This window comes from Astyanax mexicanus, chromosome 4, assembly GCF_023375975.1.
Source record: "Astyanax mexicanus isolate ESR-SI-001 chromosome 4, AstMex3_surface, whole genome shotgun sequence".
Classification (NCBI taxonomy): Eukaryota; Metazoa; Chordata; class Actinopteri; order Characiformes; family Acestrorhamphidae; genus Astyanax; species Astyanax mexicanus.
The window spans coordinates 50,213,205-50,236,907 of NC_064411.1; the positions used below are offsets into that span (position 1 = coordinate 50,213,205).

Genomic DNA, 23,703 nt, shown 5'->3' on the forward strand with positions numbered 1-23,703 from the left:
AAATAAAATAAGAATAAAATATAATATGAATAAAACATATAACTAACAAGCTAAAATTAAAAATCATTCCTTGTGTATATATATATATATATATATGACTTCAGTATTAATTTACAATGTAGAGAAAAAGGAAAATAAATAAAAAAACATTAAATGAGAAGAAGTATCCAAGCTTTTGTCTGGTACTCTCTCTCTCTCTCTCTCTCTCTCTCTCTCTCTCTCTCTCTCTCTCTATATATATATATATATATATATATATATATATATATATATATATATATATATATATATATATATATATATATATATATATATATATATATGTTTTTAGTGCGCGTCTTTTCTATTGGTTACGGTATGTTTAGCTCCAGCGGTTGCTAGCGGCACTTCCTCCGCTTGTGCTGAGAGACAGAAATCTGTCCGGGAACAAAACATTAGCCAGCACTACAAGTATTGAGCGGGTTTCCCCTCTTTTATATTTTATTTTAATAAATGTAGGCCACTTTCCCGGCGTGTGCTGGAGCTGTGTGGGAGTCTAGGCTCTGTATAGACTGTACACGCTGTGTAGTTTGGGAGTTGTTATGTAAAGCAGATGGAGAACATGCTCAACAGTGTCGCTCTCCAGAAACAAATCGCCTCCATCATGGACGTGCTGGCGAAAGCGGCCGTGGCGGAGATCAGTAAGGTGGTGGATGACGGCGTGGTGCTGCTGAGGCTGGAGATCTGCGAGCGGGAGAACGAGATCGACACGCTGAAGAGGAACCTGCAGATCGTGTCTAATGAGCTGCGGGCCACGCGCCGCGCTCTGGTGCGGGAGTGCGTGAGCGGCCGCGCGAGACAGTTAGAAGGTGGTGAAAAAGCTGATCTGTTTAAATAATCTCATATAGAAGCTTCTGGAAAGCTCAGATAAGCCTGATTTAGTCTAATTCTAGACCACAAAGTTTGTAAACACTAAAAGAAACCCTTATTGCATTAATTTTGAGAACCACTGTTAAGAAAAAGCATCATTTAGCTGGAAAAGTTGCTTGATGAGCTTAGATATTGACCAGTTTGGGGGTTTTCCTTTAGGATGTTAACCTGACCAATATAGACCAGGCTAAATTAGTGGACCAGCTTAGATTTTGATCGATTTTGGGTCTGTTTTCATTGAAGTGTGGTGGTCTATTTGGTCCGTAAGCATGACCAACTAAGACCAGCAAGACCAATCTGGTTTACTAGTTTAGGGCATGTTGTCATTTAATTATGATGCTTCATTTGGGTTACAAGCATGATCAACCCAGTAAAGCTAGATAAATAACCAGTTTGAACATGCTAGACCATGTTGGCTGACCAGCATGACCTAGAATAACCAAGCCATATAACCAGTATAACCAGGCTTTTGACCAATTTTGGGTATCTACAAACATGTTCATCAACCTGATCAAACTAGACCATGCTGGTTGGCCAGCAAGTCCAAGCTAGCTAGATGGAACCACTTTCACCAAGCGGTTTGACCAACAAGACTAATCTGATTGACTATTTTAGGGCATGTTGTCATTTAGGTATGATGCTGTATAATTATGATTAACCCGGTAAAGCTAGATAAATAACCAATTTGAACATGCTAGACCATGTTGGCTGACCAGCATGACCTGCAAAACCAAGCTAGATAACCAGTATAAACAGACTGATTGACCAGCTTAGATTTCGAACAGTCTAGGGTATGTTGCCATTTAAAAATGATTGTTTAAAAGATCTACAAGCATGATCAGCAACCTGACCCAGTTTGACCATGTTGGTTTACCAGCATGACCTGCAAAACCAAGCTAGATAACTATTATAACCATGGTTTTGACCAGCTTTGGGTATCTACAAACATGTTCATCAATCTGAACAAACTAGACCATGCTGGTTGGCCAGCAAATCCAAGCTAGCTAGATAGACAACCACTTTCACCAAGCGGTCGGACCAACAAGACCAATCTGGTTGACTAGTTTAGGGCATGTTGTCATTTAAGTGTGATGCTGTATTTGGGCTACAAGCATGAGCAACTCGGTAAAGCTGGATCAATAACCAGTATGAACAAGCTGGTTGACCAGTTTGGAGTTTTTTGGTGTTTTTTTGTTTGAGTTTGATGTTTTAGCTGGTCTACAAGCATGATCAAGCATAATCAATGTGTCTGTTTTACTATAGTTTGAACTAAATTTCAATTCCCAAGGCACTGGCTTTCCAGACAGTGATTAGACTTAGTCCTTAGAAGAAGCTTCCACTTGTAAACCAACCAGTATAGCTGGACCAAAACTTTTGTTAATTAAAATGAATCTTCTCATTACCACAGGTGTCCAAGAACAAGAAAAGAGAAGTACAGAAACAGAATCCAGAAGGGAAAATCTGAACAGGCGACAAAAAGAAGCCCCCACATCGATTCCCAGAGTGAAGGTAAAGATTGAACGCATAGAAGATGATGAGGACGTGCAGATCGTGCAAGATGCTTCAAGCCAAAACACAAGGACGGGGCTGCCGGTACAGTCTGGTTCTGCTGAGAATGAAGAGCTCGCCCAGGTGTGGTCGTCAGAAGAAAATGCAGAAATGCACTCTCCTGAGTTTTTCCACTCCACATATGATCCGGCACATCACCGGTCAGACCCTGCTGCTGCTGTGGACAGGAGCTATGAGCCACTTGAGGACAGAATGGAGACGACGAGATGTCAGAATGGAGAAGACCTAGCCAGACATAGCGAGCCCTCCACAGACAACCTGCACGTAGCTACGGATGACTTACTGAGAGCACAAAACACCCACAATGCCCTTATACACCCACATCCTGAGGGTCAGAGTAACTTCAGCCCTCTGGGTGGTGTTCCAGCCAGAGGGAGACCAGTGAACAGAGTAATGGATGTGGAAAAGAGACGGATTCCCTGCATGTTCTGTGGTAAGACCTTCGATAGGCTCAGCCACGTGGAGAGGCATCAGCGCATACACACTGGAGAGAAACCTTTCAGCTGTGGGTTGTGTGGCCGGGGCTTCACACAGAAGAGCAGCTTGAAAAGCCACCTGAAGACCCATCGAAGTGAGACCTGCTTTGTTTTACAGTCTTAATAATTAAAATTACATCATGTATTAGTTCACATTGCTCACAGAATGCATCCTGATTTAAAAGTTTTAAAGTTGTGGGAATTTAACGTTCCTTGATCCACAGTTTAATGTGTGTACAGAAGGCATTACCACCCGCAGTGAACAGCACAGTGCATGGTAATGTTTGTGACTAATGATGTCTGGCTAAAAGCGACTCTGGTGAAGAAGCAAATCATGGCAGAAGTCACGGGACACGATGCTAGTTTCAATTCTGTGACTTATGGCACGTCAGTGTATGGTTATGTATTGTACAGTTGCAAGAAAAAGTATGTGAACCCTTTGTGATTTCTGCATGAATTGCTCATTAAATGTGTTCTGAACTTCATCAAAGGCACAACAATAGACAAACACAGTCTACTTAAAGTAATATCACACATAAAATGATATGTTTGCATGGTTTTATTGAACAAAACATTTTAAAAAAATTACAAGTGAGGGGGGGAAAGTATGTAAACCTCTAGGATAATTACTTTTTTCGAAGAGCTAATTGAAGCTAGGAGTCAGCCAACCTGGACTTCAATGTGATGAGATCAGATGTGTTGGTTAAAGCTGCCCTGCCCTATAAAAGCACACACCACGCATTGTGGTGACATTGTGGGTTCCATTAATTGTACCAATCGGCCTCAAATCTCCTAAAGATTATCTTCCTTTAGGTATACTAACATGTCTGCTGTGTATGTGTTTTTCTTAAATTTTTACATCTTTTTTGTCTGTTGTGTTCTTTTTCTTGCAGTTGCTGGGTTGCCTGGTGAAGACGGCCACTTCAGTAACGAATGGCATATGGCTCCTCATTGTGAAGAACAGATTGCTGCCCACGCCTTTATAAACAGTCAAGAGACACACACTGAAGACCAGAATCCTCACTTGTCATCGTGCCTGCCTCAAGAAAATACTCACTTCATAAATATAGAGGGCGAGTGTTCTGATCATCCACCGGTAGATCACCAGTCGGCACTTACTGATCCAAACAGCAGCCCACCAGATAGAAAAACCCAGAGCTATGTTGACCTCTGTGAGTTGGAAGACCACGATGAGGACGATAATGATAACGATGATGAGGATGATGATGAAGAGGACGACTATGACGATGATGTGGTTTGTCTTCAGGAGGAGGGCACGAAGGATGAGAAGAAAGCTGAGACTAAAGATCAGGTGTTGAGCAATTTTAAGCCAGAAAAGCCTCGACAACTCAACTCTGGATCTGAAACAGTCAAAGGTGAAGAAGACAGAGTGGCTTTGAATGCAAATTCCGTAAATGCAGTGAGCACTGGAAAAGACATGGAGTCTGATTGTTCTAGCAGGGCTGAATACAGCGTACCTCAAAACAAGTATCAGTTAGAAGCTACCTCAACCATTGTACACTCGTGGGGATCTCCTGTGACCATCAACACCAAGGGGTTTGACAGCAACCACAGCAATCAGAGCAATTCCGTTGCTGTGAAGGATGAGGAGGACAATAACATATCAGCAGTCATGGACCAAGAAGAGGCCAATCCAGAGATATGTTACGCCATGCATTCTGAGGAACCCACCGTAGCTCCACCCATAAACCACATATCTACATCAGCTCCTCTTAGAACCACAGAGGCTATAATGCTGCCAAATTTACCTCCCGACCCAATACCTCAGACGCCCAAAGTAGCGAACGGGATGCCGAGGAGGCGAGAAAGGCGCTTCATCTGCGTTCAGTGCGGGAAAACGTTCGACCGGATGAGCCACCTGGACCGGCACCAGCGCATCCACACCGGAGAGAGGCCCTACAGTTGCAGCTTGTGCGGCAGGAGCTTCACACAAAAGAGCAGCTTGAAGGGTCACCTGCGGACACACTTGCAGGAACGGGGGTTCCACTGCTCCACCTGCGGAATGAGCTTCCCCACGCGAGCAGGGCGTTACCGGCACTGCTGCCCCCAGATCCAAGCGACGGGCTACTTAAGATAACACTAACATTCCTGCTGAGGTTCTGCTTAGGTAGAGGCCGTGTTTAGTTTGGTTGAGTTTGGTCTGGACATTGCCAGAAAAAAAAGTTTTTTTAGTTTTAGTGAAGTAGCTCTTGTAACTCTTTAGAACCTTCTCTTTTTAGCCTATTCTTATACAGTCATTTTCCTGCATTACAGGATGTTTTAAATGGTGATTTCTAGGGCTGGACCCGAATATTCGGGTATTCGGATATTCGTTCGTTGAGTAGGTATTCGGTTTTTAATTTTGGTATTCGGATATTCGTTTTTTTTCTCCTTTCCAGAGTTCCACCTCACTCTAACCACTTCTGTTCTCGCGGGTCCCGTCAGAATATCTTGCGCGCGGGACAGAACTGAACTGTTATTGGCTGGAGCGGGAGTTTAATCCAGACGATGCGGGAGCAAATTAATAAATAGTTAAGAAAACTGTAATAATTGTAAAAAAAAAAAAACCTAAAGAAAACTCTCAACGCGCAGGATGGACCGACACACACACGCACACACCGATGGTGTTTGGACTGGGGTAAGGAACGGGACCACACTATTCAGCGCTGCTGTTTTAATAAATATATAAGTAAATTTGAAGCATTAAATGTAGTTTATTTAATTTATATTAGGAACGTGGGGCGGGAGCGGCAGAAATGTGTATGTGGCGGGCGGGCGCGGGATTAAAAGAAGCAATTTTTTTGCGGCGCGGTAACGAGACAGAAACGCGGGAGCGTGGAAGAGTGGGTTTAAAAATCAGTCTCGCGCAGACATGATAAAAAAAATGCAGGCTCTTCGAAACTGATTTATATAATAAAACGTAAGGGGTAATGTGGCAACAGTAGGGGCTAAATCGGTTACAAAAGCCTGGCCTACAAAAATGATGTCTGAACGAATTTCCTCTTATCTAATATAATTTAAAATGGTTTAAAAATACAAAATAATTTCTAAGCAAACGAAATATTTAATATTGAGCTTATAGCCCAAGTGCAAAAATACAAAATCAGTAATACGGCTATGCCCTGCACAATGCTTAAACCGAAATAGACCAAGTACAATAACGTCATTAACAATGACTTTCCTCTACTCTAATATAATTTAACATGGTTTAAAAATATAAAATAATTTCTAAACAAACGAAATATTTAATATTGAGCTTATAGCCCAAGTGCAAAAATACAAAATCAGTAATATGCCCTGCACGATCCTTTAACCGAAATAGACCAAGTACAGTTTACAATGACTGTCCTCTAATATAATCAACAATGTTTAAGAATATAAAATACTTCCTGAACAAACGTTTTTTTTGTTTGTTTTTTTAAGCAAATAACCTAAGTGTGAAAACACAAACAGCAATTTACTGGGCTGGCTTGCGCAGCGGAGAAACCGTGCAGCAGCAGCCTCCTAGCCTGCTTACGCAGCGGATAAGCCGCGGTGTAGGGCAGCAGAAATTCCGGGATGAAAACACAAAGAAATCTGGGCTAAAAACACAGAAAAAATATGGGGTGAAAACACAAAAATCCGGGATAAAAACACCAAAAATCCGGGGTGAATATGTCTCGTCGGTCAGAGCAAATTGAACATTTTTCAGTGGATTAAAGGGGCCGTGATTTGCTTTTTTTTTTTTTTTTTTTTACCTCTTTTTTAAAAAACGAATATTCGAATATTCGCTTCGAATCAGTGCCGAATATCCGGAGCTCAAAAAACGCTATTCGGGCCAGCCCTAGTGATTTCTCTCATGAACCCTTCACAATCTTGGCCTTGATCTTGGAAGAAATCTGATTCTTTTCGTACTAAGGCTCACTTATGCTATGGGAAGGGACAGAACCATCTGTTCGTACTCCGATTCAGTACTAGTGCCACAGAAGGAAATCCTGTCAAATCATTGGGGCAGATCAGCCAATAGTTCCAGCAATCATGACCATTTATATATGGACACAACTACAAAACTTAGAAAACAACGCCAGACTATGACGTAACAGTTTTTACACAGTGTACAATCGTTTACACCACTGACTCTCTTGTCTTTTTTGTCATAAGAGCATTATCATGATCTTCTCCACCATTGCCATCATGTTTGTTGTCAGAAAACTGTTCTCTATTTCTCAATGTACTGGATTGGATGTACTTAAAATCCATTCCTAAATACAGGATGCATAGAAGTATGTGGGCTGTAGCAGTTACATTGTTTGAAACAGAAATGTACTTTTCAATTTTGTACATAAAGGGACTATTAATGAGCCTTTAGTTCTTTCCAAATCTGGAGATGTGCCAATTCACTCCAAAAGATTGGCAATAAAATAGACCCACATCCCTATGAAATGCATATCATTCATACACATTCAACGATTATTCATCATTATGGTAGTCTGCAAGAAAGTGTGAGATCACCACTTTTTACCTTTTCACTAAAATTGACATTGGGTGTAGTACAACATGATGAAGAGTACTAACCTTTGATGAATAGCACACCTCCGCTCTCCCTCAACTTTCTGAGATACAGTAATTTTTGTGCTTTTTGACCAGCACTCTTTACAACGGGTGCTTCAGGGCATCCACTTGCACCTGCAGATATATTCAGGCTCAAAGTAGCTGCACACCTCATTGGTAGAATCTGGAGAGCCTTGACATTTAAAACGAGGCATTTAAAACTTTTAAAGTGCACAAGAAGCTTATTAAAAAACACTGTATACAATCTATAACATAACCTAATCTCTGGGTGCTGCCATCTTAAAGTGAAGTCATGGTATTTATTAAGGGTTAGTACTCTTTATCATGTTTTACTACACCCAAAGTCCATTTTACACGGGAGTTTAAATGGACCCAAATCCATTTACAGCTGTTTAGTTTTAGTAATTATTTAAGAAAGTAGATTAGCAATATTTTTACAGCTCAGTATCACACCTGGACAGATCCAGTGTGTTGTGTCTTTTTGTTACTGTAATTACATGTTTCACGTTGTTGCCGAAAAGTCAGAACTGACCAAACGGATTTACTGTAGCAGGCCGTGACAGTCGGTGTGTTTCTGAGTGTGTCTGTAAATGGAATGTTTGTAATTGTTTCTCTGTCCCGTTTTCAATAATCGCGAATCACGAATGCATGGATATTACACTGTTTCATTGTGGTTGATACTGGCAATACATAAACAGAACATGGAGAAAATACCTTTAATGAGTGTGGAACCCTGATTACGTGTCGTGTTCTTGGTCTTTATGCAGTTGACTCACATAATTTTTATTTAATTTTCACTGCAACCTTGCAAAAAATGTTAATCTCAACTTGTGGAAAATGTGGTATTTGGCATTAAAGCAGTACTATTGTGTACAGGTTAATGGATGTGAGACAAAATGTCTCAACTTTGCTTTAAACTCTCAATGCTTTAAGCTTCATTAAAGAGCCCTTCCAGGAGGGGCTTAGAGCCTAGGATGATAATTGGGACATGGCCTATCTTATGTGAGTTGTATAGCATTGTAGGTAATAACACCAGTCCTTTTTTGGCAAACTAGGGTTGATTCCCTGGTTGGTCAAACACACTATGCTAGTCGCACCACACTTTCACATGTAAATTATTGCTTTTGGATAACTTTGTCCCTCTTGGTGCAAAAATTCAAGCAGGTCAGCTTGGTTTGATGGCTTGTGATCATCCATCTTCCTCTTGATTATATTCTAGAGGTTTTCAATTTGGTAAAATGAAAGAAACTCGTAATTCTTATGTGGTCTCTTATTTTTTTCCACAGCTGCATATACGTTTATTATGAACTAGAAACATTCGGTATCAACCTATTACAAATCCACTAAGAGCCTACACGTACTTGAAACCCACCTAGCCCACATTCCACACATTTGAGGCCATAATGTTTGCTGGGATAGAATTTGATCACCACCTACGATTTTTGTTTTTTATCTTAGTAAAACAAGGCAATGGGTCTTTTCTGGGGCATTAGTAGTTATTTAAACGTGATAATTACAGTACTGCATATATTTTCTTTTATACTTTAAGTATTGTTTTAAAACCAGTACTTGTACACTTTTACTTGAGTAAAAAGCTTGAGTTATAATATCCAGAAGGTTTTGGAAAAAGTCATGGGAATTTGGTCTACAAATCTTTGTTTCCCCTTTATCGATAGAGATAGAGAAAAGCTATTTTGAGCTAACAAATACGTCAGCTCAGAGTTAATTCAGTAATTTAGCTCTACACAATGTAGCTTTCAGGATCTGACACATTTTATTATTAAAGATTGTGTGTCAACATTTTATCAGATTAATTTTAAATTAGGCCTACTATAAACAATTTTAATTATAGTTTTAGTTCATTTTTGGTTTTATTGTCCATGTCTGCACTGATGTTTTAAAAATTGTATGATAATGAAAGTTTGCCTTGAAGCATGGAAAAGTCATGAAAAAATAATGGAAATGTATTGGTTAAAAAGTGTTTGAACCCTCTATATCAAGACTAATTTAAGTGCGGTGTTTGCCTTGGATCTCAAAACAACTTTTATGGAGATGTGGATTTCATTTTCCAGCACCAATTGGTCTAATATAATATTCTAATTTTCTGAGAGACTGACTTTTGAGTTGTCATTGGCCGTAATCCATAATCATTAATAAAATAAATTAATGCTTTCACATTTGGAACTGAATTACTGAAATGAAGTAAGTTTTCAACGACATTCTAATTTTTTTAGATGCATTTTTTTAGATGCACTACTAATTGGAGGGCGCAGCTACATTACAGACTCTATAGTAGGTGTATTACGGTAACTCCACACAAAGCAGAGCGGAAGTGAATGAGAGAGTGGAGCACAGAGAGTAAACACAGCTGTAGGGGTGAAGCTGAGGGTCTGAATGAACTGAGATATCTCCCGCTGGATTAAAGCAGTGAGGGCTGGAAGATGTCTGGAGCCGCTGCGGCGCTGGAGGCGCGGGTCTGGTCGGTGATGGAGAGCCTGGCGAAGGCGGCGGCGACGGAGATCTGTGCGCTGGTGGACTCGCAGTGCGTGGAGATGCGGCTGGAGATCCGGAGGAGCCAGGGCGAGATCCAGAGCCTGAGGGGGAAAGTGAGGGATCTGAGGGCAGCTCTGAGAGAGAAACCCCTCTCCACTGCCCCTCAGATCAACCCTCAGATCGGAGAGGCAGAGAGAGGTACTGACTGATACTGATAATCGATTATTATCACATATCAATACGGAATCTGATTATACAGTATTTAGGTAACACTGTAGCTTAGCTAACTAGCTAGCTAGCTATGAAACATCTCCTTGATAGTTAACCTAATAAAAATTAGTGAATAAACATTGAATTATGGTTGAATTAACCTTTATTTAACATTACCTACCTATTACCTAGGTTTGTCGTAATATTTTTTGTGGTCCATATATCATCTCAGAAATTATTTTTTATAAAGGATATTGTTGTAATATAAACAGTTCTATTTTTAAGGCATTTTAGCTACAGCTCTGAAAAAAGGGATCTCTTAAAAGTGATGAGAAATAAAAAACAAACCTCTTAAAAAACTGCTTACATTTTTGCACCAGGAATGGCATAAAAAAATCAAAAGCAGTATATAAGATTGGTGGAGGAGAACATACCAAAACTGTGATTTAAAAACCAGGGTTATTCCACCAAATATATTCTAAAATCTTTAAAAACGTTATGGATATATATTTTCTTTACATTACTTGAGGTCTGAAAGCTCTGCATCGTTTTTGTTATTTCAGACGTTTCTCAGCCGTTATCATTTTCTGCAAATAAATGCTCTAAATGACATTATTTTTATTTGAAATTTGGGAGAAATATTGTCCATAGTTTATAGAATAATACAACAATGTTCGTTTCACTCAAACATATAGCTATAAATAGCAAAATCAGAGAAACTGATCAGAAACTGAAGCGCTCTCTTAATTTTTTCCACAGCTGTATAACATAAAGCTAAAGTGTGAAGTTATATTCGCACTATAAGCTACACTTAAAATCCTTTAATTTCCCCAAAAATCGTCAGTGTGTTTTAAAAAATGGTTTTTGTTATGTCTTCTGGAATATTAAAATGTTTCCTGAGAGTTAAATACATATCATTAAACTGTAGTTTTGCTATTACCGTTGGTGAAGAAGTGGCAAATTTTTGTGTACTGCGTTTGGCCTTTCACCTTTCACAAAATGTATTTTTTTTTTAGATTTTGTTCAAAAATGTTTATTTGGTAAGGAAATTTCCTATGCATCACATAGCTTTTCTGTTGGGCATATATACATGGCTGAGTGGCTGAAATGGTCCTTCATTCCTCCACATTATTGTAGGGAGCGTAGTATGGCTTCTATAAACACTGGTTAAGAATTATGTGTCTAGTATAAAATAAACATTTCCAAATAACGATTATTTATTTAATTTAAGGACTTGTTATTGGTTAATAATTATAGTAAGAGAGTAAATAATTTAGATGAATGCTATAGTTAATAGAAACTTGTTGGAGACAGTATACTGTACTGTGTGTGTATAGAATACAAACATTTTACTTCACATGAAACAAACACAAACACTTGATTAACAGTGATTTTAATAAATTTGTCAAAAAGCTTTTAAATTATGTTATATTTTTTATGTTATGAGGCTAATGTGGTACAGTTCTTGTAATTTTAATATTGTAATAATATTGTTTTATTTAAATGCTCTCTTGTTTAGATATGAATGCTGATGATCTCCACCAGGAGGCCAATTGTGAGGATAAAGAGGAAGATAAAAAGACAAGTTCCTCAGGACTGATAAACTTTCATGAGGATTCCAACCTAGACTTTGTGAATTCACATCTTAACTCTGGTATTACACACACTGAGTTTAGACAGCCCCAGATCCTCAGTGACTCTCTGAATTCTGAGGATAAAGCAGATGCAGGAGGACTCAACACAGCAGCTGTAAAACTGGAGGCCGGAAGTTACTCTGTGTCCACAGCAGAGTGTGACTTTGAGAACTCCCAGAATGACCAGAAGCTATGCACAGATGCACAAGAGCCAGAGATGGGTAAGAATTGCTCTTGCTCATGCTGTCAAATATGGGGCGGGTAGCATTTTGTGTACAGTAGTTTAAGTAATTAAGGTTTAAATAATTTACATGTTAGAAGTTTTGAAGTTGGAGAGATCAGTAGACAAAGGTAATTGCATTGACTTAGACTTGCTGTATTGTCATTCTTAATAGGAAATTTCGTTGCATTGACTCGCCCGCAAAAAAAAAAAAAAACAGGAAAAAAGAAAAAAAAAAAAAATATATATATATAAAGCATGTAAGTAAAATACAAAAATATATTGAAAATTTAGCAGCATAAATATTAAGTATAGATATATCACATAGATACACAATGTACATCTGCAAAAATATACACACCTCTATGATAGTAGCAGAAATATCTATAAATAAAGTGACTTGTGAAGTTAGAAATATGTAAAATTAAATAACACTCAATTTGGCATATGGCTCAGATTTTCTTAAGTTGACCAAGGTGTTAGGAGTTGTTTTGTCTTTTAGCATATTTTTTATATTACATGACTAATTATGATGATTTAAATAACATACTGACTACTGATTAAGTACAGTATTAGTTTTGTACAATTTCAATGAAACGTTCAAAATCTCACCTTATGTCTGCTGTTCTACAGTTAACAGTACATTTAGATATGTATTATATATTATAGATATTATAGTAATTGTTATAATTATTATGATGATGATGATGATGATGATGATGATGATAATAATCAGCCTTTAAAAGGTAGATGTTAGTAGTATTCTTAGTATTATTGCTGCTAAAGAGGCTACTTTAGCTGGGTACAGAACTAGTTACCTGTCTACCATTTAAACATTTACATTTCTTGTCATTCCTGCCTTGATAGGGAACCAATATTCACATCCTCAATGTCGGACTATCATGTTATCCACTATGCTATTCAACAGCTTTATTGGGTAACAGTGCATTCTGTGAGAATATTTACATGTATGATGCCTGGCCCACACTACAGGATGTACAAAAAAATCTTCACCCATGTTAAAAAAAAAACTGTGAATCCGTACACAATATACTTATAATTGCTTTTCTGCACAGCACACATTGCCTTGTGTGAAATATCAGACACTTTCAGGTTATGCACACAAACAATTCAGATAAGCAATTTCTCAGGCAAGGCAAGGAGGAGTATCGCCTGAGTCCCAAACAGCTAAACAGAAGTTTCTCTCGAATTAGATTTCAACAAACATGTCGGATGGTGGTTAGGCTTTTTGCACAGGAAAAGCCAAAAGAAAGAAAAGAATTGGATGAAATCATGGCAGAAATAAAGAGTTCAAGATGGCTTACCCATATTGCAAAATGAGTCTGATGTGAATACAGAAATACATTCATATACAGTGAGTCCAAGAAGTATTTGATCCCTTGTGATTTTCTTTGTTTGCCCACTAATAAAGACACTATCCTTCTGCACTTTTAATGGTAGATATATTCTAACATGGAGAGACAGAATATCAAGACAAAAATCCAGAATATAATTTTAAAGAATATATTTTAATTAATTTGTATTTCAATGAGGAAAATAAGTATTTGATCCCTCTTGCCAAACACACTCAATACTTAGTGGCAAAGCCTTTGTTTGCAAGCACAGCGGTGAGACGTTTGTTGTAGTTAACCACAAGTTTAGCACACACACCAGGGGGAATTTTGGCCCACTCTTCTTTGCAGATCCTCTCTAAGGGTGTACTCACACTAGGCAATCCGAACCGTGCCCGGGCACGGTTACCTCCCAAAGCACGGTTCGTTTGGCTAGTGTGATCGCTCCGAACCGTGCCCGGGCACAGTACGCTGAACCGTGCCCGGGCCCGCTTGAAGAGGTGGGCCCGAGCACGGTTCACTTGGACCCGGGCACGGTACAGATGCAGTGTGAGCGCAAACCGTGCCCGGGCACGGATCAAGATGACGTCAGTGATGCGACGCTACTGTAAACGGAGGACGTTTTATACACAATTCTGCATATAATATTTTTGAAAAGGGTTCTAAAGAGCACCATAATGGTTAGTGTTACCCATAATAAATTAGGACTACTATCTACAAGTCCTAAACAACAAACACATTTTATTATTACTTGAGTTTTATGTTTCGCTCCTTTGGTCACTATTTATGTATATAGCAAGTACGTCTCTTACCTTACTGATAAACGTGAATTGTAGTCCGCGAGTAAAGCTGCAAATTTCTCCCTGGACGTCTGCTGCTTGTGTAAAAACCTTCTTACACGTGCAGCACGATTAGCAGTAAATCGTTGTGTTGCACAATCAATGAATCTCTGGTTCAGTTGCGTATTTGCACGCCCAAAACGACTCCAGAGAAACAAAAACAACAGTACAATCCTGAACTCCATTGTTTTGCGTGCGCATACTGTTCTTCAAAACAAAAGTCACCTGTTGACGAAAGCGTGCTCGGGCACGGATCGTTTAGCGCAGTGTGAGTGCAGGCCTGCGGGGGAGTGGGGAGGGGGCCGAACCGTGCTCCGGCACGATTCAACCAAAACGGGCCTAGTGTGAGTACACCCTAAATCATGAAGGTTGGTGGGCTGTCGCTTGGCAACTCTGACCTTCAGCTCCCTCCATAGATTTTCGATCGGATTGAGGTCTGGCGACTGGCTGGGCCACTCCATGACCTTAATGTGATTTTTCTTGAGCCAATCCTTTGCTGTATGTTTAGGGTCGTTATCATGTTGGAAGACCCAACCACGGCCCATTTTCAGATCCCTGGCAGAGGGGAGGAGGTTGTCCCTCAGGATTGTGCGGTACATGGCTCCATCCATCTTCCCAGTGATGCGGTGAAGTAGCCCTGTACCCTTGGCAGAGAAACACCCCCAAAACATTATGCTTCCACCTCCATGCTTGACGGTGGGCACAGTGTTCTTGGGGTCATAGGCAGCATTTTTCTTCCTCCACACATGGCGGGTGGAGTTGAGGCCAAAAAGTTCAATTTTGGTCTCGTCTGACCACAAAACCTTCTCCCAATAACTTGGTTCATCTTTCAAATGATCATTGGCATACTTGAGGCGCGCCTCCACATGTGCTCTCTTCAGCAGGGGTACCTTTCGGGCACTGCAGGATGTGAATCCATTGTTGCGCAAAGTGTTGCCAATTGTTTCCTTGCAAACTGTGGTCCCAGCTGCCTTCAGGTCATTTGCTAACTCCTGCCGAGTGGTTGCAGGACGATTTCTGACCGTTCTCAGCATCATTGCCACCCCACGAGGCGAAATCTTCTTTGGAGCACCGGGCCGAGGTCTGTTGATTGTCATGTTATACTCTTTAAACTTTCTGATAATTGCACCAATAGTTGTTACTTTCACATCCAACACCTTACTAAACTTTTTGTAGCCCATTCCAGCTTTGTGAAGGTCAACAATTCTGACTCTGAGGTCCTGTGACAGCTCTTTGGTTTTACCCATGTTGGAGACTTGAAATCTGTGTGATCTGTCTGTTCTGTGGACAGGTGTTTTTCACACAAGTGATTAGTGAGAACAGGTGGCTTCAGGTCAGGTAACAAGTTGATTGGGAGTGTCTAACTGGTCTGTAAAAGCCAGAACTGCTAATGAATACTAAGGGATCAAATACTTATTTCACTCCATGAAATACAAATCAATTAATATATATTCCTTAGATTTATTTTCTGGATTTTCTTTTTAATATTCTGTCTCTCCATGTAAGAATACATCTACCGTTAAAAGTATAGAATGATCATGTCTTTATTAGTGGGCCAACGAAGAAAATCAACAAGGGATCAAATACTTCTTGGACTCACTGTATACACACCCACACATGCAGTTGGCATCTGTCCCACACAAAAGATGTCATCCAAAGCCAAGTGGCAAATATGAGGACGCAACTGATGTATCCTTCCAAGACCTTTGTTACCCACAGTTTTCCGTGCATACACAATACAAAGGGAAACAAATGCAACAAGAAAAACACAGCCTTTTAAAGTATCAAAACTGTTCATTTTTTCTCAAAAAAGCAAGAAGCACCACAGCTATTTTCTCCCACAAGTTCCTGCGCAAGTGATCTCACTACACACCTCACTACTAGCCTCATTTGATTGTTCCATTTATATGAACAGTAAGCAGAGCAAGTCTTACCAAGGGCCTTTCAACCTTGGCTGCAACCTAGGCTTTGGAATGCAACTAAAGTGTTTACAAATATTTACAATTTATAATCAGGGCAGCTCAACCGCGCTGGGAAGTAGATTGGATTATAGACACCCCAAGCTAGAGAAATTCACTCTGGTGTCAGGAGACCCTTTGCGATTCTTGGTATTGGTGGAACAAGTTAACTTCAAAATCGGCCTGATTTTCTTGTCGTGTGAACCAGGCATTAAATAATCTTTATTTTATATAATATATTTGGCAAAGTTGTCATCTAATGACTAACTGTTGTAGTTAATCATCTTTTTTATCATATCGATCTTAGAATCTAATAGTTTGATCACAGATATGTTTTTCTTTAGGTGATGGAGACAGTCCATTTGGCAATATAGAAGACTTCCATCCCCAGTCTTATTATCCAGTGCAGTCCAGTCAGTCTGAAGAGCCATCGTCCTGCAAATACGATGCAGTCTTAATTCGTATGAATGAGCCGAGAAACAGTAAAGGGAATCCAAGTAGGGTGGAGTTTAAGATCGAGCCAGAGGAGGAGCCAATAGAGGAAAGGATAAATGAACTGCCACCCTGTGAGATGACGGACGGCGATGGTTTGCCATGGCCCTTTTTGACTGCCGGGAACTTCGAGACACAAGGTTGTTCTTCTAGACTAGAACAGATTTTACATGCTTCCCAAACTGACTCTCAGCTGTTTCACTTTGCAGGAACTAGTGACCAAAGTTTACCCTCTTGCAGTATTAAGCACAAAGTAAATCAACAGGCGAAACAGGCGAAGACAAGAAAGATCCAAGACCGAATTCAAGTCAGAACCTTCAAACAGAACTCCGGCACTTGGTCGGCAATGCTGACAAAGGCGAAGAACCTGCCAAAAACGAGTGCACAAAAACCACTCCCTTGTACATTTTGTCCTAAAAGCTTCAACAATGCATCCGACCTGAAGAGACATCAGCGCATCCACACAGGCGAGAGGCCATTTGGCTGTGCGGTGTGTGGGAAACGGTTCGCCCTGAGGGGGAACCTTATCACCCATGAAAGAGGCCACAGTGGTAGCAAACCTTTTAGCTGCCAGCAGTGTGGAAAAAGCTTTGCCCATGGCTCCAATTTGACTGCCCATCAGCGCGTCCACACTGGGGAAAAACCCTTCTGTTGTTCATTGTGTGGGAAGACGTTCGCTTGGCATTATCCTTTCAAAAGACACATGGCTCTGCATGGTCAGAATGGCCTGACCCCAGGACTATAATGATGACTCTACACCTCTTCTAAAACATCATCAACATCAAGCCCTGGACTTGTCTGTGTGCGGTACTGTTCAAAAGTCGACAACCATACTCCATTTATTTTATGTAAGCACTGCCATCAAATGGCTTTGAACCAACAAAGCACAGACTCCACAGGCCCTCTGAAGATCTCCTGTGGAATCTGGTGCTAAGTAGACTTTGGCAGCAGATGTCCTATAATTTATGTCCTATAATATGCGGCGTCTTCGCGTCAGTAAGCCGCGGGTGCCATTGGGCCAAAGTCTGAAGCAAAGTGGATGTTTTGGTTGGTTTCCTTTCGTTTAGCAACTGAACACATTTTAGATCTTAGTTGTAGTCTGTTTTCATCACCTACATCAGACGCTGATATGTTTTCAGTTTGGTGAGTTGCCTTTCTAGGTGTTTTGCCAAATACTGCCCCCCTCCCAGTATCTGATTGCAGCAGGATTCCTTTTATTTGTGTCTATAAATAAGTGTTAATCTACAGTTACAGTAGATACAGAATCACCAGCGTAATCTGTTGCCTCAATACAGCTGTGTGATGCATATGCCTGTAAAGGGAAGGCCATTTACGGCCATTGCTGAAGCAAGTCATTCTTTAAAATACCCTGATTATCCTGTAGTGTGGGCCAGGCCTTACTGTATATATTCTGTATAACTGTAACTTTATTTTAAATAAAACCATTGCTGATGTTGCCGTCTGATGACTAATAGTTGCAGCTCTAGTTGGTTTTTGTTGGCTTTAGCTTTAGTCTTTAATCATATTTGTTACTAATACTTCTTCCCTGTTCATGCTTTCCAATTTTATCGATCTCAGTATCTCAAACTTGATCACGCATGTTTTTTAGGACACGTCGACAATCCATTTGGCAGAATAGAAGACTTCCATCCTCAGTTTCATTATTCAGCGCAGTCCTATCAGTCCGAAGAGGCATCGTCCTGCAAATACAATGCAGCATTTAGACGTATGAATGAGTCGAAAAATGGTGAAGGGAATCCAAGTAGAATGGAGTTTAAGACTGAGCCAGAGGAGGAGCCAATAGCGGAGAGGATGAATGAATTGGCACCGTGTGAGATGACAACCAGCGATGCGTTATCATGGCCCTTTTTGACTGCAACTAACTTTGAGATACAAGGTTCTTCTTCTCAAACTGACCCCCAGCTGTTTCAGCTTGCAGGGACCAGTGACCAGAGTTTACCCTCTTGCATTATAAGGAATACAGTCCTTCCTTGTGCAAAACAGCCGAAGACAAGAAACATGCAGGCCCAAATTCAAGTCAGAACCGTCCAACAGAACTCAGTTGGCAGTTTGTCGGCGAAGCAGACCAAGGTGAAGAATCAGCCGAAAACAAGAACGCACAAGCGCTGGACTTGTTCTTATTGTCCTAAAAGCTTCAACAACACGTCCACCCTGAATAGACATCAACGCATCCACACAGGCGAGAAGCCATTTGGCTGTGCGGTGTGTGGGAAACGGTTTGCCGACAGAGGGAACCTCATCACCCATGAGAGAGGGCACAGTGGCAGCAAACCGTATATCTGCCAGCAGTGTGGAAAAAGCTTTGCCCATTGCTCCAATTTAACCGCCCATCAGCGCGTTCACACTGGGGAAAAACCCTTCTGTTGTTCGCTGTGCGGGAAGTCATTTGCTTGGCATTACCCTTTCAAAAGACACATGGCTCTGCATGGTCAGAATGGCCCAACCAAAGGACTATAACGATGACTCTACACCTTTTGCTGCCAGGTCAAGTTTTCTAAAATATAAACAAGGTCATTGTCTGGAATTGTTTGTGTGCAGTACTGTGCAAAAGTCAGTGACCATCCTCCATTTATTTTATTTGTTAGTCTTAAATGTTTAGGGTCAGGAAGAAAAGCACTGCCGTCAAATAGCTTTGAACCATCAAGGCACAGACTTGTCAAGCCCACTAAACATGTTCTGTGAAATGTGGCACTATGTAGACATCTGTAGTAGATGTCCTATAATATGTGGGGACTTTGCGTCAATAAGCCGTGGGTGCCATTGGTCCAAAGTCTGAACCAAGGTAGATGTTTTTGTTAATTGGGTAGATGCAGTCCAGAAGAGTTGGTCTCAGCTGGCTTTGCGACTGAATGCCTTTTAGATCTTAGTTATAGTCTGTTGTCATCAGACGTTGATGTGTTATTAGTTTGGCGAGTTATCTTTCCAGTTGTTGTGCCAAATACTGCCTTCCTCCGAGTATCTGATTGCAGCAGATTGAGTGTAATAGATTATTCCTTTTATTTCTGTCTAAAAATAAGAGTTAATCTACAGTTACAGTAGATACAGAATCACCAGCGAAATCTGTTGTCCATACAGCTGTGTGATGCATATGCCTGTAAAGGCAAGATTATTTACGGCCGTTGCTGAAGCAAGTCATTCTTAAAAATACCCTGATTATCCTGTAGTGTGGGCCAGGTCTTACTGTATATATTCTGTATAACTAACATTATTTTAAATAAAATCTTTGCCGATGTTGCCGTCTGATGACTAATAGTTGCAGCTCTAGTCGATCATTATTGGCTTTAGCTTTAGTCTTTAATCATTTGTTACTAATACTTTTCTCCCTGTTCATGCTTTTCTATCGTATCGATCTCAGTATCTGAAACTTGATCACACATGTTTTTTAGGACACATCGACAATCCATGTGGCAGAATAGAAGACTTCCATCCTCAGTCTCATTATTCGGCGCAGTCCTATCAGTCCGAAGAGGCATCGTCCTGCAAATACAATTCAGTGTTTAGTCGTGTGAATGAGCCGAGAAGATTTGAAGGGAATCCAAGAAGGATGGAGTTTAAGACTGAGCCAGAGGAGGAGCCAATAGCGGAGAGGATGAATGAATTGGCACCTTGTGAGATGGCAACCAACAATGCCTTAGCATGGCCCTTTTTAACTACAACTAACTTTGAGATACACGGTTCTTCTTCTCAAGCTGACCCCCAGCTGTTTCAGCTTGCAGGGACCAGTGACCAGAGTTTACCCTCTTGCAGTATAAGGAATACAGTCCTTCCTGGTGCAAAACATGCGAAGACAAGAAACATGCAGACACAAATTGAAGTCAGAAACTTCAAACAAAACTCGGGCAGTTTGTCGGTGATGCAAACCAAGGTGAAGAAACAGGCGAAAACAACAATGCACAAGCGCTGGACTTGTTCTTATTGTCCTAAAAGCTTCAACAACACGTCCGACTTAAAGAGACATCAACGCATCCACACAGGCGAGAAACCATTTGGCTGTGCGGTGTGTGGGAAACGGTTTGCCCACAGAGGGAACCTCATCACCCATGAGAGAGGGCACAGTGGCAGCAAACCCTATACCTGCCAGCAGTGTGGAAAAAGCTTTGCCCATGGCCCCAACCTCACCGCCCATCAGCGTGTTCACACTGGGGAAAAACCCTTCTGTTGTTCGTTGTGTGGGAAGACGTTCGCTTGGCATTACCCTTTCAAAAGACACATGGCTCTGCATGGTCAGAATGGCCTGTCCCAAGGACTATAATCACGTCTCTGCAACTGCTGCCAGGCCAAGTTTACTGCATTTATTTGAGTACAGTATTGTGTCCGACTGTCCAATATTTTGTATGTCCGCCTCTTTCCTCCAAAACAGTTCAGACCCTGTTATGCGTGGATGTCACAAGATCTCTGGAGGTGTCTCTTATGGTGGTTAGCACCAAGTAAGCATTAGCACCAGATCCTTTAAATCCTGCAAGATGTTAAGTGTTTCCTCCGTGGACCACATCATTGACGTCCCTTGGGGGCCACTGGGCCAAAGGTTGATATTTGTTACATTGTAAAGTACTTTTACTTGTCATCATCACCTGTCATCATCACCTACATGGGCTGCATCTTTCTATACTTGACATTGATTGGTTTGTCAATAAAGGGTGTGTTAGTTTGGCAAGTTGCATTTTCAGGTGTTGTGCTAAATTCTGCCTCCCCGTCTTATCCAGCCCTCAGTCTGGTTCTTATTTTTCAGTATGAATAGTAGATGCGTGAAATGGGATGCTGCAGGATGCATGTGCCTTGTCAAAACCTGTAACCTGTCATTATTTAACACTGTTTGTAAACATGGCACAAACTACATCTAATAAAACTCTTACTAAACTGTGCCCTTGTAAATTTCCCCCACTTTAGATACTTTGAAAGGTTTATCCTTATACACTGACATGCCAGGAGTCATGGGGCAAAATTATGTAAATTGATTTTGAGGTGTAATTGTGGGTGCCAGATGGATGGGACCTTCCTTGGGAAGTTCTTTAGCTTCCATGGGAAAAAGCAATAGTTAGGGGACACTATATACTATATACTACACAATGTGGCATGTCAGTGTATTTGTTTAACAAACCAGTATCTGTTCATTGTTGTATTTGAATGATTTGCTGTTTTTTTCTGACATCTCTCGCTCAGATATGAACTTCAGTGAGCTCCACCAACAAGCCAGTTGCAAGGAAGAAGACGAAGATAAAAGGATGAGCTCCTATGGGCTGATGAACTTACGGTCCCGGACTCTTGGTGAGGCTCTAAAATGCCAAGATACAGCAGACCCTGGAGACTTTGTCAATGCTGCTATAAAAGTGGAGGCTGACCGGTACTCTGTGCCAATAGCAGAGTACATATTTGATGGCTTCCATCCCCAACTGAATGATCCCCAGCTGAATCATCTTGCTGAGACTAGTCAGACTTTGCCTTCTTGCAGCATTAAGCACATGGTGGAACCCCGGGCCAAACAGGTGCATGCAAGAACAGTCCAGAACCAAATTCAAGCCAGAAACTTCCAACAGAACTCAACCAGCAGATCTGCAAAGACATATAGGCTGAAAAAGCCACTGTCTTGTCCTTTTTGTCCTAAAAGCTTCTACAGACGATATCACCTGCAGGTACATCTGCGCACTCACACAGGCGAGAAGCCATTTGGCTGTGCGGTCTGTGGGAAAAACTTCGCCCACAGCTCCAATCTGAATGTCCATCAGCGCATCCACACTAAAGAAAAGCCTTCCCGCTGCACACTGTGTGGGAAGATGTTTCCCTCCCTGACCCGTTTCAAAAGACACATGACTCTGCATGAACAAGGCAGGTTAGGTCCATAGAATAATGCTGTTGTTGCCAAATCCTGACCTTAGCATCTTTCCAGCCTCAGCAGAAATCAGAATTCTTTAGACCAGGCTACGTATCACCAGTTTTCCAGTCAGGAGTTGATGTTATCTTACCTCTTCTTTTAGGTTGTGTTCACAATGCACACAAATCAAATTGGTTTCTGAAGTCAGATCGGTTAAGATGACCATCCTCACAGTTATTTGCAGAAAAAAAAGATTAAATATACAGCTCTGGAAAAAAATGAAGAGACCATTTCAGTTTCTGAAATCTCTGATTTTGCTATTTATAGCTATATTCATAAAGTTTTAATAGTTCAGAAATCAATATTTGGTGGAATAATCCTGGTTTTTAGTCACAGTTTTCATGCATCTTGGCATGTTCTCCTTCACCAGTCTTACACACTGCTTTTGAATAATTGTATGCCTTTACTCCTGGTGCAAAATTAATTTTTCAATTTGGTAAAATCAAAGAAATTCATCACTTTTAAGTGGTCTCATTTTTTCCCAGAGCTGTACATGGGACTACAGACCACTGCATGGATTAATAAAATGACAACATAGCTACACAGGTGGTGATGTTTCCATATGTAAGGCAGGAGAGATGGAGGTGCATCATCTTACTTTCCAAACAGTTACTCTGTCATGTCAGGTTTAGAACTCTTACATACATTGTAAGATAAAACCAGTCTTGTTGCCACCTACAGAAATTGCATTTAGGCTTACAGTGTGCACATAAGCAAAGGTGACTCTTTATTTATTGGGGTGATTTTGGTGTTGCTAGAGATCCTATTTTCAACTCGAATTTTTGATTTTTTTTTTTTTTTTCATGCATATTTTATTTTCCCACTTTATTCTTTATTTTGATTTATCTCCTGAAAAATAAAAATAGTAATTGACTGCAATGTAAATGTATGAAGGGTGTTCTTTTTCTAACTTCGATATGAAGACAGTATTATACCAACATTGTCTTTCACTTCTTCTAGAGAAATTAGACTCTGTTGATGTAATGCATGTTAGTCATGTGGAAGCATTGGGGAGTTTTTGATCTGGGATGAAAGGTTCTCTGTTCCTGAAGAGTGGCTGTGGGAATATTTCAGCAGGTAATAGTCATCACTGACATATTAAAACCATTT

At 40.6% G+C, this 23,703-nt stretch overlaps 2 protein-coding genes across 12 annotated transcripts; both read left to right on the top strand.

Annotated features, from left to right (window-relative positions):
• Positions 1 to 357: 357 nt before the first annotated feature.
• Positions 358 to 5,590, top strand: LOC103032326 (zinc finger protein 398). The gene is made up of 3 exons (XM_015603646.3): positions 358 to 848; positions 2,318 to 3,049; positions 3,848 to 5,590. The coding sequence occupies exons 1-3, from the start codon at positions 593 to 595 to the stop codon at positions 5,050 to 5,052; spliced, it is 2,193 nt and encodes a 730-aa protein (XP_015459132.3). The 5' UTR covers positions 358 to 592; the 3' UTR covers positions 5,053 to 5,590.
• Positions 5,591 to 9,823: 4,233 nt separating this feature from the next.
• Positions 9,824 to 23,472, top strand: LOC103031168 (gastrula zinc finger protein XlCGF53.1). 11 transcript variants are annotated; one of them, XR_002651120.2, is made up of 5 exons: positions 9,824 to 10,196; positions 11,728 to 12,063; positions 16,556 to 16,843; positions 18,313 to 19,234; positions 20,111 to 20,236. XR_002651120.2 is itself a non-coding variant. In XM_022678882.2 (4 exons), exons 1-4 carry the CDS (start codon positions 9,947 to 9,949, stop codon positions 19,179 to 19,181), a joined length of 1,743 nt encoding a protein of 580 aa, XP_022534603.2. In that variant the 5' UTR covers positions 9,824 to 9,946; the 3' UTR covers positions 19,182 to 20,104. The 11 variants fall into 11 exon arrangements, 7 of the variants coding, with proteins under 7 accessions (XP_022534603.2, XP_022534606.2, XP_022534607.2 ...); XR_002651121.2 differs by lacking the exon at positions 18,313 to 19,234 and adding an exon at positions 21,885 to 22,022 and having other exon boundaries at positions 9,826 to 10,196; positions 20,111 to 21,249; XM_022678882.2 differs by lacking the exon at positions 20,111 to 20,236 and having other exon boundaries at positions 18,313 to 20,104.
• Positions 23,473 to 23,703: the final 231 nt, after the last annotated feature.